This window comes from Neovison vison, chromosome 12, assembly GCF_020171115.1.
Source record: "Neovison vison isolate M4711 chromosome 12, ASM_NN_V1, whole genome shotgun sequence".
Lineage (NCBI taxonomy): Eukaryota > Metazoa > Chordata > Mammalia > Carnivora > Mustelidae > Neogale > Neogale vison.
In genome coordinates, this window is record NC_058102.1 from 127,594,368 (window position 1) to 127,609,540 (window position 15,173).

Genomic DNA, 15,173 nt, shown 5'->3' on the forward strand with positions numbered 1-15,173 from the left:
CACAGCCGGATTCGTACCCACAGTAAGTGAGCGGATGAATGATCCTTTTAGAGAACAGCCCCATGCCTTTGATGTCTGGAAATAAAAAGATTACAGTCCAAGAAAGCAAGGTAAAAAGGATATATGACAATCTCAGGTGGAAAGAGGCGGACTATTCCTGAAAGAAATTTATGAGAAAACTTGGAATTGTTCGTCTTTTCCTCATTAATCATTTACCATATGAAGCATTTAATTCACTTGTCAAAAGTAGTGTTTTCAGGCGCGCCTGGGTGGCTCAGTGGGTTAAGCCGCTGCCTTCGGCTCAGGTCATGATCTCAGGGTCCTGGGATCGAGTCCCGCATCGGGCTCTCTGCTGGGCGGGGAGCCTGCTTCCCTCTCTCTCTCTCTCTGCCTGCCTCTCAGTCTACTTGTGATTTCTCTCTGTCAAATAAATAAATAAAATCTTTAAAAAAAAAAAAAGTAGTGTTTTCAAAACCTTATGTGCAATTGTTTCATAAATGGCTTGGTGCCTTCTTGGAAAATGTAGGGAACCAAGAGCTTCTTGCACATTTTCTTTTAATATTTAATAAAATATATAATAAAAGACCCCAGTTTTAGAAAATCTGTACTTGTATTCATGAACTCTGTAAAAGTATAAAGAAAAACATTTGAGGCCAGTGGTATTGCCATAAAATCATCCTTTTCCAAATCTTCTGCTTCTCACCTGTCCACCTCTGGACATCTCAATACTCTTCTCCAGTGCTGCCCAGGTGGCCCTTCTCATGGACAGACAACTCCTTTCTCATGGCCGGCAGTCTGAAAGCACCCCCCAGGTGTACAACACAGTGACCCCAATGAAGAGCTCAACACCATTCTTTCTTCTACTCAGACCAAGGCTGTGGTGACATCATTGGCTCTCCTCTTTCTCACAGCCTCCTCGAATCCGTGACCTGGCTTCATAGCAGTGCTTTCCCAATTCATCTGGAATCCAAGTAGTCCAAGCCACCCATCTCTTTTCCAGAAAACTGTGATACCTTCTTAACTAGCTTCTGCATCTCCCCTTGCCCCCTACGGTCATGATCACACAGAAGCCAGGGTGACTGGTCTTTTTCAGATGTAAAAGAACATCCTTCCTCTGTTCAAAATCCTCTAAACCTTCACTCTACAACGTGAAATCAACCTCAGTCATTGCCATAGCTTGTGGGGAATGCATGCTCCCTATGATCTACCTCTGCCTCCTCTCATCTCCTTTGACAATCTTAGTAATTCCTCCTTCTCCAGTGATAACCTTTTAATTCTGAAAGACACCAAAAACAATTAAGTCAAACCCTTTGCCTGTACTGATCCTTCTACTCAGAGTTTTCCTCAAATATCCACGTGGCAAGCTCATGACTACAGAAAAGTCATCTCATCACAGAAACTTTCTGTGACTCCTTCTCTTAAGGAAGGCCCCATCCCCTTCTCTCTCTTTACCACACTTTAGTTTCCTCCTTAACACTTTCTTAGGATACTCTAGTTTTTTACATTCACTTGTTTTTATGTCAACCTCTGCCCTATAGAATATACACTCAGGGATAGCAGGGTGTTTGTTCTAGTCTCTTCTATAATCCCTACAGTAATACTTAAAATATTTAGCTAATATCTAGTAAATGAGTGAATGAATTCTGCCTTATCAAAGAGCATCTAGAGTGTATATGCCTTTTAGAAAAAATAATTTTTTAAAAGATTTTATTCATTTTTTTGAGAGAGAATGAGTGAGAGAGAGCATGAGAGAGGAGAAGGTCAGAGGTAGAAGCAGACTCCTCAAGGAGCTGGGAGCCCCATGCAGGACTCGATCCTGGAAGTCCAGGATCACGACCTGAGCTGAAAGCAGTCACTCAACCAACTGAGCCACCCAGACACTGGGGAAAATTATTTTTGTATAGTAAATAATATTCTCATAAATCTATTTCTACTTTATATTTCCACATTATATTAAGATGCGTAATAGAAATGTTTATGGTAGTAGTGGTTTGTCAGACACAGCACTCAGAAGTTACTGCCCTATGAATAGGTATAACAAGAAAACTGGCAGTGAGTTAAAATGTTTCTCTTAGGAGCAGAGGATGATTTCTACCTACCTCAGTTGTCTTTACAGGTAGAGTATTTCACACTACTTAACAATTTACTTGTTGAAGCTTGGAAAAGTCAAAATCATTCTATAGAATGAAGCCATCGAACTGAGGCTTGAAAGCATCTTTCCAGGTCATCTACAACTATCTTCCTGAAGGGCTGGCCAATTTAGGATGTTTTCAATGACAGAAAACTACCTACCTTGTTATGCTACCCATTTCAATATGGATGGATTTCCTTAGGTTAATGAGTCTGAATCTAGGTAACTTAGACACATTGGTCTTCATTTTTTTGGAATCCAGAAGAAAAAGCATAAACTAGGAAATAAAGAGATATGGAAGAGTGAAAATAAAATGCAGAAAATGAAACTTTTCCACTGGAACATTCTCATCTTTCAAGTTTAATTGTACCTAGAAGTAAAGAAGGTATTTATCTGATTCCCTGAACCTAAGGAGGAAGAATCTTTTTCATTTTATGTAGAAATACCCAGAGCAATTAGCTGTTGGATCTCTAATAGAAAATGTATTGCTTAGTATTACTGTGTAACAAATGACCCCAAAATGTAATTTCTTAAAACAACTCCATTTCTTATTTCTCACAAGATACCTATGGATCACCTTGGCAGTTTTACTGATCTGCTTTGGACTTTGCTCATCTCAACAGTCTCATTCATGTGCCAGCTGTTAGGTGGTGGGTTGGTTAGAGGCTACCTGGTCAAAGATGACCTCTGCTCAAAGGAAACATTCCTCCATATGCCTCTCTCATATTTTCAGCAGACCAACAGCATATATTATCATAGAACTGGCCAGGGTCCCAGAAAAGAGGTGGAAATATGCAAATACATTTTCAATCTTCTCTTTTGCTTCACGTTTACTATCATCATCTTTTGCCATGTTACTGAGCCAGAGTCCAAGTGAGAAGGGACCAAAAGTGACAAGGCAAAGGGTATAGACACAAGGAGGCCATTGATGGAGGCCATTAATACAATCAGTTCACCACAGATAAAAAGCACAGGAGGAGAGGGTTTGACTCACAGACAAAATATGAAGGAAGGGAGTGAAAGGATAGAAAGAGATGGAGCAAAGGAAATCAAAGTGGAACGTAGCTAGGTGAGGAAAGAGATAAGGAAGAAAGACTAAAATGGTAGAATAGAAAATGTGTAAAGAAGGGAAAGCATAAGATACTAGAAGATCTGCGGGAACCCAAACATGTGACCTGAGAAACAAGCCCTTGTATAAAAATATAATATTTGTGGTAGTATAATAGTATTTTCCAACTGATAGCAATACAAACTCAAGTTCCTCTTTGAGTATGGGAAAAGAAGAAATACAACCACTTACCACAGAATTATCTGGTAAAATATATCTCATCTTGCAGAGGGAAATTGTAGTCACAGATGTTGGAGAATGAAAGCAATTGACAAATACAAACTAGCAAAGATTTCATACTTAATCCTGATCAGGCATGTATAAATAATGCTACTTAGCAATTGTGACTTAGTGGTTATTAGGATATACAAAATATAACTGGAACTGGAAATATCATCTATGTTTTTTTCTAATTTTTATCTTTTCTTCTTGAATTATAAGTTTGTCTTTTTAAAAAGATTTTTATTTGAGAGAGAGAGGAAAAAAAGCACCAGTAGGTGGGGAGAGGCAGAAGGAGGAGGGAAGCAGTGTCCCCACTGAGCAGGGAGCTTGATGGGGGGCTGGATCCCAGGACCCTGAGATCATGACCCCAGCCAGAGGCAGTCATTTAACCAATTAAGCCACCCAGGCAGCCCTATAAGTCTGTCTTAAATATAAATTACACTTATATTAGCACTTTTTCCTCAACATTGTGTATAAAACTGGGTAATATATAATGTCCACTAAGAAAAGGAGTTATGTATATTACTGAGTATGGCTTAGTAATCACTAAATAAAGTATGTCAGAGTTTCATTTAGCAAATGAATCTTTAGGGACAGAAATGTTGGTTTTGTTTGGTTTTTTCTGTCCAAATACCAGATTACTTCTTTAAAAAGTGTATTTATTTTTATTTATTTATTTTAGAGAGAGAAAGAGAGCGAGAGAAGAGGGGAAGGAGGGAGAGGTACAAGCAGACTTCACACTGAGTGTGAGCCAGTTTCAGGGTTCAATTTCACAACCCTGAGATCATGACCCAAGCCAAATCAAGAATTGAACACTTAACTGTCTGACCCACCCAGGTACCCCATCAGAATATTCTTAATGCTGGTTAAGAACTGGAAATACTGACATAAAATTGGCAATACTGTAACATTGTTTAAGAACAGACTAATTTAGTACATAAAGAGAAAATTTTGTCTTACATTTACTTGTTTGGAGATAATTCCATAAATTTCAGATACATTAAAATTTCCTCTTAATTGGTTAATTTCATCAAAATAGCCCTTTTACAATTTCATCATGTCATGGACAAAAGTGAGTAGTACAGCCCTTATTATAACTTCTGCCCAAGTTATTCTCCTGGCTTCTCATTTCTATGCTGTTTATTATGTTTTGTACAACAAGGTCTGATCAAATATGGTCTTAAATGAATTATCCACAGATGCCCATGGTCTGCTTATTTCACCGTAAGATTTTTGGTACATTTATCCTTCCCTTGTTGTTTCTTGGCCCATTATTTATTACAGATGGTTTCATGCCCATTTTTATGTCTATAAAACTGGTAATAAAGATAGTAATCATATCTCCATTGATTCTTTTCTAAATCTAGAAAAATTGGCTTTAAGACTTTGTCTCATTTGTAACTATTTCATATATTCTGAATGTTTTAATTTTTTTAAAACTGTAAATGTTAAAAATATCTGTCATATTCAGATTTCGGTTCCACTGAGGTTTAAATTAGGAAATGTGACCTTGAGATGACCCATAATAATTCATAAGTTTTCCATATAGGTTTGAATCAGAATAGTGAAGTTCAGCATCCATCAACGCTTGCCAAGTTTCACTATGTACTAATCAACAGTGGTTTGTTAAATATATATTTAGCTGTGTACCTATTTGTCCTTCTCTAGGCATTGGATGTATAAGGCCCCTTGTAAACAAGGATTTTTTTAAAAAGCCATGAAAAGTAATATAAAGTATTTTAGGAAAGCAAATGATACAAGAAGAGTCTCAATTCCTGAAAGGAGAGCCAGCACTGAATGTATTCGTGGTGCGCCTATATGTGTGATGAGATTTGGCATTTGGCATCAGTTACTTTCCTTGAGAATCTACTTACTTTCATCCTCAAGCAGCTGTCTATAAGACCAGGAACTCTCTTGTCACTTTAGCTCATCTAAAGCACTGAACAGATGTTATGTTTTGCTATTGTGTGCCTTTCTTCTCTGATATTTCCCGCTCACTCTCTCCCTGGTCCTTCATCTCCATCACCTACTTTTATCCAGTAAGTAGGATGATCACACTTCCCGCCCCCACCCCTAAATGAAATTCAAATCTAACACATAGCAACCTGCTTTTTCTTTTCCAGATTCCTGTCTTGGTCACACAGATAAGTTCGACCAATCACCCAGTGAAGGTGGGGCTGTCTGATGCCTTTGTCGTTGTCCACAGGATCCAGCAAATTCCCAGTATGTAGAAGGGTAATTGCAAAATCTGAGCCTGCTGTGGGGTAAATTTAAAGGAGACTGACTTCAGGCAGTTGTGATAGATTGAGTAACAGAATCACTTAACCAATTGCTGCTTGAAAATTATATTGTTTGGTTTATAACTCTTCTTGGAGTGTGCTATCTCTCTGGTACTCTTCAACTAATAATACAGGTAAAGCAAAATTAAATGGCCAGGCCAAGAGTGTGTAATTTTGTTTTCTTTAGGATTATTAGCTTGATGACATAGGTATATTTCTGTCATTAATAAGAAGAGCATAAAGGAATGACATTATTTGACTGATGGGCATATGAGTTTTATTTGGGGTTTTTTTGGCTTTATTTGTTTTTTTGTTTGTTTTATCAGCAAAAGAGTAGCTTTATGCCATTTTTATGTCTATCATGTTTGTATAGCAGTCTAAAGGAAGATAAAAGTATAAATTCAAGTAAGTAAAAGCTTTGGTTGAGCTATACCTACCAAAGAAGATGAGTATTTTGGTTGTTTTAGTCATTTTCACTTATCTAGTCTAGTTTCCATTTGTAGAAAAAAAGCATATGTGTTACTTGGGCAGCTGTTCATCATATTAGAAATTCAGATTATTAGAAATACAGAAAACAATTATTGGTAGTAGTTCTGATCATGTATTTAGCCATCATTTGAAAATTTCTATTTTTTTAATTAACATATAATGTATTCTTTGCCCCAGGGGTCCAGGTCTGTGAATTGCCAGATGTACATACTTCACAGCACTCACCATAGCACATACCTTCCCCAATTCCCATAACCCAACCACCCACTCCATATCCCCTCCCCGCAGCAACCCTGTTTATTTTGTGAGATTAAGAGTCTCTTATGGTTTGTCTCCCTCCCAATCCCATCTTGTTTCATTTTTTCCTTCCCTACCCCCCAACCCCCCACTCTGTCTCAAAAATTCCTCATATCAGGGAGATCATATGATAATTGTATTTCTCTGATTGACCTATTTTGCTCAGCATAATGCCCTCTAGTTCCATCCAAGTCATTGCAAATGGCAAGATTTCATTTCTTTTGATGGCTGCATAGTATTCTATTGTATATATATACGACACCTTCTTTATCCATTCATCTGTTGATGAACATCTAGGTTCTTTCCATAGTTTGGCTATTGTGGACATTGCTGCTATAAACATTCAGGTGCATGTGCCCCTTCGAATGACTACATTTGTATCTTTAGGGTAAATACCCCATAGTGCAATTGGTGGGTCGTACTGGTTATGGGTCTTTTCAGGCTTTCTATTTCTTCCTGGATCAGTTTTGGTAGTTTTTATGTCTCTAGGAATGCATCCTTTTCTTCCAGATTCTCAAATTTGCTGGCGTATAGTTGCTCATAATATGTTCTTAAAATTGTTTGCATTTCTTTGGTGTTGATTGTGATCTCTCCTATTTCATTCATGATTTTATTTATTTGAGTCCTTTCTTTCTCTTTTTGATAAATCTGGCCAGGGGTTTATCAATCTTATCAATTCTTTCAAAGAACAAGCTCCTAGTTTTGTTGATTTGTTCTACTGTTTTTTTGGTTTCAATTTTCACTGATTTCTGCTCTGATCTTTCTTTTTTCTCTTCTCCTGCTGGGTTTAGGCTTTCTTTGCTGTTCTTTCTCCAGCTCCTTTAAGTGTAGGGTTAGGTTGTATATTTGAGACCTTTCTTGTTTCTTGAGAAAGGCTTGTATCACTGTATACTTTCCTTTCTGGACTGCCTTTGCTGTGTCCCAAAGATTTTGAACAGTTGTATTTTCATTATCATTTGTTTCCATGAATTTTTTTCAATTCGTCTTTAATTTCCTGGTTGAGCCATTTACTCTTTAGTAGAATGCTCTTTAGCTTCTGTGTATTTAGGTCCTTTCCAAATTTCCTCTTGTGATTGAGTTCTAGCTTCAGAGCATTGTGGTCTGAAAATATGCGGGGAATGATCCTAATCATTTGGTACCAGTTGAGACATGATTTGTGATCCAGGATGTGATCTATTGTGGAGAATGTTCCATGTGCACTAGAGAAGAATGTGCATTCTGTTGCTTTGGGATGGAATGTTCTGAATATATCTGTGATATCCATCTGGTCCAGTGTATCATTTAAGGCCTTTATTTCCTTGTTGATCTTTTGCTTGCATGATCTGTCCATTTCAGTGAGGGGGGTGTTAAAGTCCCCTACTATTATTGTATTATTGTCGATGTGTTCTTTGATTTTGTTATTAATTGGTTTATATAGTTGGCTGCTAGGGGAATAGATGTTAGGGGAATAGATATTTAAAATTTTTAGATCTTCTTGTTTAAGAGACCCTTTGAGTATGGTATAGTGTCCTTCCTCATCTCTTATAGTCTTTGGCTTAAAATCTAACTTATCTGATATAAGGATTGCTACCCCAGATTTCTTTTCATACCCATTAGCATGGTAAATTGTTTTCCCACCCTCTCATTCTAAATCTGGAGGTGTCTTTATGTCTAAAATGATTTTCTTGTAGACAGCATATGGATGGGTTTTGTTTTTTTATCCATTCTGATACCCTGTGTCTTTTGATTGGGGCATTTAGTCCATTTACATTCAGGGTAACTCTTAAGAGATATGAATTTAGTGCAATTGTATCGCCTGTAAGGTGACTGTTACTGTATATTGTCTCTGTTCCATTCTGATCTACTACTTTTAGGCTCTCTCTTTGCTTAGAGGACCCCTTTCAATATTTCCTATAGGGCTGGTTTGATGTTTACCAATTCTTTTAGTTTTTGTTTGTCCTGGAAGCTTTTAATCTATCCTTCTATTTTCAATGATAGCCTAGCTGGATATAGTATTCTTGGCTGCATGTTTTTCTCGTTTAGTGCTCTGAATATATCATGCCAGCTCTTTCTGACCTGCCAGGTCTCTGTGGATAAGTCTGCTGCCAATCTAATATTTTTACCATTTTATGTTACAGACTTCTTGTCCCGAGCGGCTTTCAGGATTTTCTCTCTGTCATTAAGACTTCTAAGTTTTACCATTAGATGATGGGGTTTGGACCTATTTTCATTGATTTTGAGGGGGGGGGCTCCCTGTGTCTCCCGAATTTCCATGCTTGTTCCTTTGCCATATTAAGAAATTTTCTACAGTAATTTGCTCCAATTACCTTCTGCACCTCTCTCTCTTTCTTCTTCTTCTGGAACCCCAGTTATTCTAATATTGTTTCATCTTATGGTATCACTTATCTCTTGAATTCTCCCCTCATGGTCCAGTAGTTGTTTGTCTCTCTTTTGCTCAGCTTCTTATTCTCCATCATTTGGTCTTCTTTATCACTAACTCTCTCTTCTCCTTCATTTATCCTAGCAGTAAGAGCCTCTATTTTTTTTTTTATTGCACCTCATTAATAGCTTTTTTAATTTCAGCTTGTTTACATTTTAGTTCTTTTATTTCTCCAGAAAGGGCTTTTATTTCCTCCAGACATCGCTTCTCGGCCTTTTGGCTAAGATCAAGTGTATTTCCTCCAGACAGGGCTTCTCTAATATCTTCCATGCCTTTTTTGAGCCCCACTAGCACCTTGATAAACAATGGTTTTGAACTCTAGATCTGACATATTACCAGTGTCCATATTGATTAGGTGCCTAGCCATCAGTATTATCTCTTGTTCTTTTTTTTTGTGGTGAGTTTTTTGGCCTTGTCATTTTATCAAGATAAGAATATATGAATGAGAGTATAAAATACTAAAAGGATGGCAAAGATCCCAGAAAAATGTACTGTAACCAAATCAGAAGAGACCCCAAATCAGGGGGAGAAGAAAGGTTAAAAGGAAATTTTTTTTTAATTAAAAAAATGTATATACATATATATTAAATTAAAATTTAAAAAATATATATACATATATGTATGTATATATATACATATATATGTATATATATGTTTATATATACTTATATATGTGTGTATATGTGTATGTATATAAACATATATATATGTATGTACATACATATATATGTGTATGTATATACACACAACTGGTGAATAGAAGAGAGCCACCCACTTGATTTTGGGTATATTTTGGTCTCTTAGAAGAAACTACCTCCCAAAATTTTAAAGAAAAAAATACTTATATATATACAAAAGTAAGGGTAAACATGATGAAGGGATGGAATATGACTATAAAGATGAAAAATTTTTTTAAAAATTCTAAAAAAGGAATTGATAAGGTATATTGGTTGGAAAAAGAAAGAAATCTAAAGTGGAGAGAATTTGCTCAGGCCAGAGACTAGATCAAAGCCCTGTGCTAGATTTAGGGTTCATTTTGATCTACTAGAAGAAATTATATCCCAAAATTTTTTAGAAGGAAAAAACCCTATATGTGTACAAAAAATAAAAGTTAGATACAATGAAGGATAAAATATGAATATAATAATGAAGGTCTAAAAAATTTTTTAGAAAGGTATAATGAAGGTTAAAAATACTTCATTCAAAGCATTCATTCATGCTTTTCATTCAAAGCATGAATTCCATGCTTTGCTTTCCCCTCTTCTGGAATTCAGTTGTTCTCCTTGATCAATGAGCTTGGTCTTGGCTGGATGTTCTTGCTGATCTTCTGGGGGAGGGGCCTGTTGTAATGACTCTCAAATGTCTTTGGCTAAGGCAGAATTGCACCACCCTTGCCAGGGGCTGGGCCAGGTAATCTACTCGGATTCACTCTTGGGAGCTTTTGTTCCCTGAACACTTTCTGTAGAGCTCTGGAGGACGGGAATGAGAATGGTGGCCTCACAATCTCTGGCCCAGAAGAACCAAGAGCTCGGGGCCCTACTACTCTGTGCACCCTTGGAGAAAAGCAGTCAATCACTCCCACGTCCCTGGTCTCCAGCCATACTCCGTGCTCACCCGGCCTGTGACCGAGCATTTCTATCTCTGGCACACATCCCCATCTGGAGTCTCCAAACCCAGCAGATTCCTTCCGCTCTGCTCTTCTGGCAGATGAGGGTGGGTGTACCCGGATCTGCCACTTGTGGGGTCCCTGCTCAAAGAGCAGTGGTCCATCTGGAGTCTTCAAACCTAGCAGATTCCTGCTGCTCTGCTCTTCTGGCAGATGAGGGTGAGTGTACCCGGGTCTGCCACTTGTGGGGTCCCTGCTCAAAAAGCAGTGGTCCATCTGTGCCACAGCTCACAATTTAAAATAACCCCGAGATGAGAGCTCATTCCTTGGCCCTGTGTCTGTAGTTGGCTTCCCTTTTCTAATACCTGCGAGCTCTGCTACACTCAGACAGATACCCCCCATCCTTCTGTGTACCCATGGAACTTGAGACCACACTGTCCCCACAAGGGCTCCATCCCCGCTTAGCCTCTGGAGTAATGTCCCTCAGTGGAGCAGACTTCTAAAAGTTATGATTTTGTGCTCCGTTGTCCTGCCGCTTGCTGGGAGTCAGCCCCTCCCCACTCGGCCTATGTTCCTGTTGGTTCGGATTCGCTTCTCCACATGTCCTACCTTTCAGAAAGTGGTCGATTCTCTGTTTCTAGAATTGCTGCTCTTCTTTGCTTTGATCTCCTGTTGGGTTTGTAGGTGTTCAGAATGGTTTGATAACTATCTAGCTGAACTCCTGGGACCTGATGTCATCTCAGTCTGCTACTCCTCTGCCATCTTGACTCCTCATTCTGAAAATTTCTATTTTTTTAAGCCTCTGTTTCAAGAAGACTCCTGAGGGATGCTTTAGTGTGTTAGTACTGAAGATGTTTGTGTCCTAGACATGCTTATTTAAAGCAAGAGATGATAATAAAATACATCTCATGCTTAGATAATTTCTTTTGGTTTTTTGTTCAGAGACCTTATATTTCACTGTAGGGATAGACCTAATTTATCACATGCCTATGCTATTCGGTCTTCCTTTGAACTAATTCTGTTTAAGTATGCCATCTCTCAAATACAGAAGGTAAATGGAGTGGAAATTATTTAGACTTCAAATTCTAAGACTTTTTTGGATTGGCTTGAAATGTAGTAAGTATCTTACAAGTACGATTTAGAATGATGTTCATCTGTGGGAATAATGCTTCGTGAAGAATGTGAGTCTTCCATGGTAGTTTCTCCTTATTAGCTGAGAATTACTGGGAAGTAACATTCGAGGGAACTGTTAAATCAAGGCAGATTTTCTCAAAACGGAATTATACTGTGAACAAAGCAAGGACATATTAGCATGTGGAGGTACATAAAGACATCCTCTTAAATAAGAGGCCATGTCCTGGGAGAGCCAGCTGATTCCCCTTTGAGGACAAGTGTTTTTCACATTCCTACTTTCAGAGATGTTAAATCAAGCATGACTTGAGTCAATTATTACACAAGTAAAACACTAGTTTTAGTTTGTGAGTGCTTTTCTTCTGAGAAAGTATGTTATTTTCAGCTTCTTCAAAAGACATCTTGGTCTACATTGATGTTCTGGTATACTATTGTTTAGACCAAAAGACCCACACAAGTACAAAAGAAAAAAAAAATTTTACAAATGTATTTTAACATGCAAATATTCTCTCAGAACTGAAGCATGGTAGACTTGTGCTTACACCGTAGAACCCAAATTGAAATTTTTCATCCCTTGTTATAATGTAATAAGATAACTGTTACATTTTGAGGAAAAATATCTTTCTCAAATATAAATTTTTTTGAATAAATTGGCAAAATTATGTCTGAAGTTGAGACTCAGCATTCATCTAAAAAAATTGCACGAGTTTAGGGAAACGCTTCCCTCAGGCAAGCCGCCTGCTGGAATGCCATTTGCATTTCCTGTGGCCCTCACTGTTCCCCATCCTGAAGAAAGTAGCCAAGAAAGAATGGAAATTCTGAGTTTCAAATCCACTCATCCCTGCTTTTAGAAGGGACCCTATTTCAGCAAGAAAACTAGAATTGATATGTTCTATTTAAAAATCTTTTGGGGAACAGAAAAATTCAAATCTCCTTCAAAATCTGTTCCCACATTTATAAGGTGTAACAGTGTCTGTTACATGAGCTTCTCTACAGAAGGAGAGATATGGTTGCATTGTATTCTCAGCCTTAAAAAAAAAAAAAAAAAGCATACTTATTTATGCCAGAGATTAGGCTAACCCAAAATGAGCATAATATGTTATACTTTTTCCTGAGGCTATAAGATGATTCCTGGAGATTTGTGTGTTACCTATTTGTGCAGTCAGAATTTAGATAAATATTTAAATCCTTTTCAACATTCTGCTCTCTTATTTAAAAACCCTGATTTTAAGGAGTCATCTTCACAGGGAATTTAAATAGTTCATCTCTGTTCCCCCGATTTTCTTCTCCTGAGTGAATTTAGGGAAAAACTGATCATTATCCTAAATAATGAGCGGTTTTGTTTCTTCTCTATTGCAAGGTGCATTACATAGGACCCTGTTTTCATAAGATCAATTTTCTGTTCTTTTCATCATTTCGGTTACACGGGTTATAGAGCCTAGATCCTCAGCTTAATCTACCCATGGCAACATGGGAATGTAAGCTATAACCTTGAGAATAAGTTTTCCCAGTGGGACCACATTTGCTATACCATTCTTATCAGTTGGTGAAAGTTTGATAAAGCATTTGAATAGCTGGTAGGTAGGTTTTACTTATTTATTATGAAGTTTTCTCCAACCGTTCCATCATAATGTCAACAACAAAAAACTCTTTTTTCAGTTTTTTAAAAACTTCTAAATAGTAAATGATTTCGGTGCAACTTTCAAGCATAGTTTATTACTCTAGTCTTTACCTTTCAAAAAAAAATCAGGTGATCTCATAGTTTAAAATATCAAAGGGAATTCAGGCATTGTTAGTAAATTTGTAAACACGTCTGAGGTTACAAAAGAAATTCCTTTGCTCCTTCCAAAAAGAAGAAAAAAAAGAAAGAAAAAAAACCACATGGTGAAATTAACCCTTATCTAAAAAATAAAATAAAAGATAAAAATTAGTTAACAGTCCAGAAAGAATAAGGGATACTGTAGTGGGAACACTAATCATGAGGCCTTGAGCATCTTATTTAATTCTTATAACTTAACATGCAATATGGTCATCTTAATACCTATGATGCAAAGCATATGTAGCTTAGGCGTTTGGCACCAAGTAAGTACTGCGTTCGTGTCCTTATGTACCGTTCCTTTATCAGCATCAGCATTGTCACAGGGTGCCTGGGTGGCTCAATCGGTTAAGCTTCTACCTTCTGCTCAGGTGGTGATCCTGGGGTCCTGGGATCGAGTCCCACATCGGGCTCCCTGCTCAGTGGAGAGCCTTCTTCTCCCTCTCCCTCTGCCTGCTGCTCCCCGTGCTTGTATGCTATCTCCCTATCTCTCGCTGTCAAATAAGTAAATAAATCTTTTTTAAAAAACCCAAAAACAAAAAACATTGTCACTTTAGAAAGATAGTGATGCTAAGATGACCACATCTAGAACAAATGTTCATGAGAATGGGTCTACAGGGGATTTCCACAGAAAACACCTCGGCACCCTCTCTCTGAAACTCATCCTTTCGTTTTTTGTTTTTTTGTTTTTTTTTTCTTTAAGATTTTATTTATTTATTTGACAGACAGAGATCACAAGTAGGCAGAGAGGCAGGCAGAGAGAGAGGAGGAAGCAGTTTCCCTGCTGAGCAGAGAGCCCGATGCGGGGCTCGATCCCAGGACCCTGAGATTATGACCTGAGCCGAAAGCAGAGGCTTAACCCACTGAGACACCCAGGTGCCCTGAAACTCATCCTTTCTAAGTATGATACGGTTTTTGACTTCTCAGTGTGTCTGTCTGTCCAGAGGTCTCTACATCACCTTCCATTTTTCATAAAATATTTTGTAGAATTTTAGAAAGAAAAAGAACACAGAGATCAGCTGTTTCAGTCTCCACAGGTACAGATCTGAAAGACAGGTCTACGTACAATGACTTCAGTTATTCATTACAGAAATCCAGATGTAATAACGTACTTGTGATGATAAGCGTAGTGCCCATTAATTCAGAGAAATTTGTAAAATAATAACGAATACAAAGGAGAAAATTTAATTGGTCTGTAAATCTACCCCAGAGAGATACCAATAATGTTTCCCTGTATCTGCATCCAGACTTGTGTTTATAGTAGACACACACGCAAACACACGCACTTTAAGAAAATTGGCATTGGGCTATAAATATTTTTCACCGAATATATATAACACATCTCTTTCTGCACTGCTAAATACCTGTCTAAAATGTGGCCATTAATAGCTGCAACAAATTCCTTTATTTCATAATTTATGTGACATGTCTGAACACTGGTTTGTCATATTGGTTGCTTTTCATATTAATTATCAGTAAAACGGTGCTGAACATCTTTGTTTATAAATGTTGACACAACTCTTTAAAAATGAGTATGTGGCCATTGGCGGTTAATAGGTATTTTGTGTGTACTTTGACAAATTGCTTTCTCTAAAGGTTGTCCCAATTTACTTCCCCACAAGCTTTTTATTAGATATCCCGTTTCCCTAGATGCGCCCAGATGCTATTATCATTT

The 15,173-nt window shown here is 37.6% G+C and overlaps 1 protein-coding gene across 1 annotated transcript in view; it reads left to right on the top strand.

Moving 5' to 3' along the window:
- Nucleotides 1-15,173, top strand: part of PLXDC2 (plexin domain containing 2) — a 472,118-nt gene that overhangs the window by 331,819 nt on the left and 125,126 nt on the right. Inside the window, exon 7 of the mRNA XM_044227759.1 lies at nucleotides 5,585-5,684. Coding sequence (XP_044083694.1) covers nucleotides 5,585-5,684 — 100 coding nt within the window. The remainder of the gene's footprint in view (nucleotides 1-5,584; nucleotides 5,685-15,173) is intronic.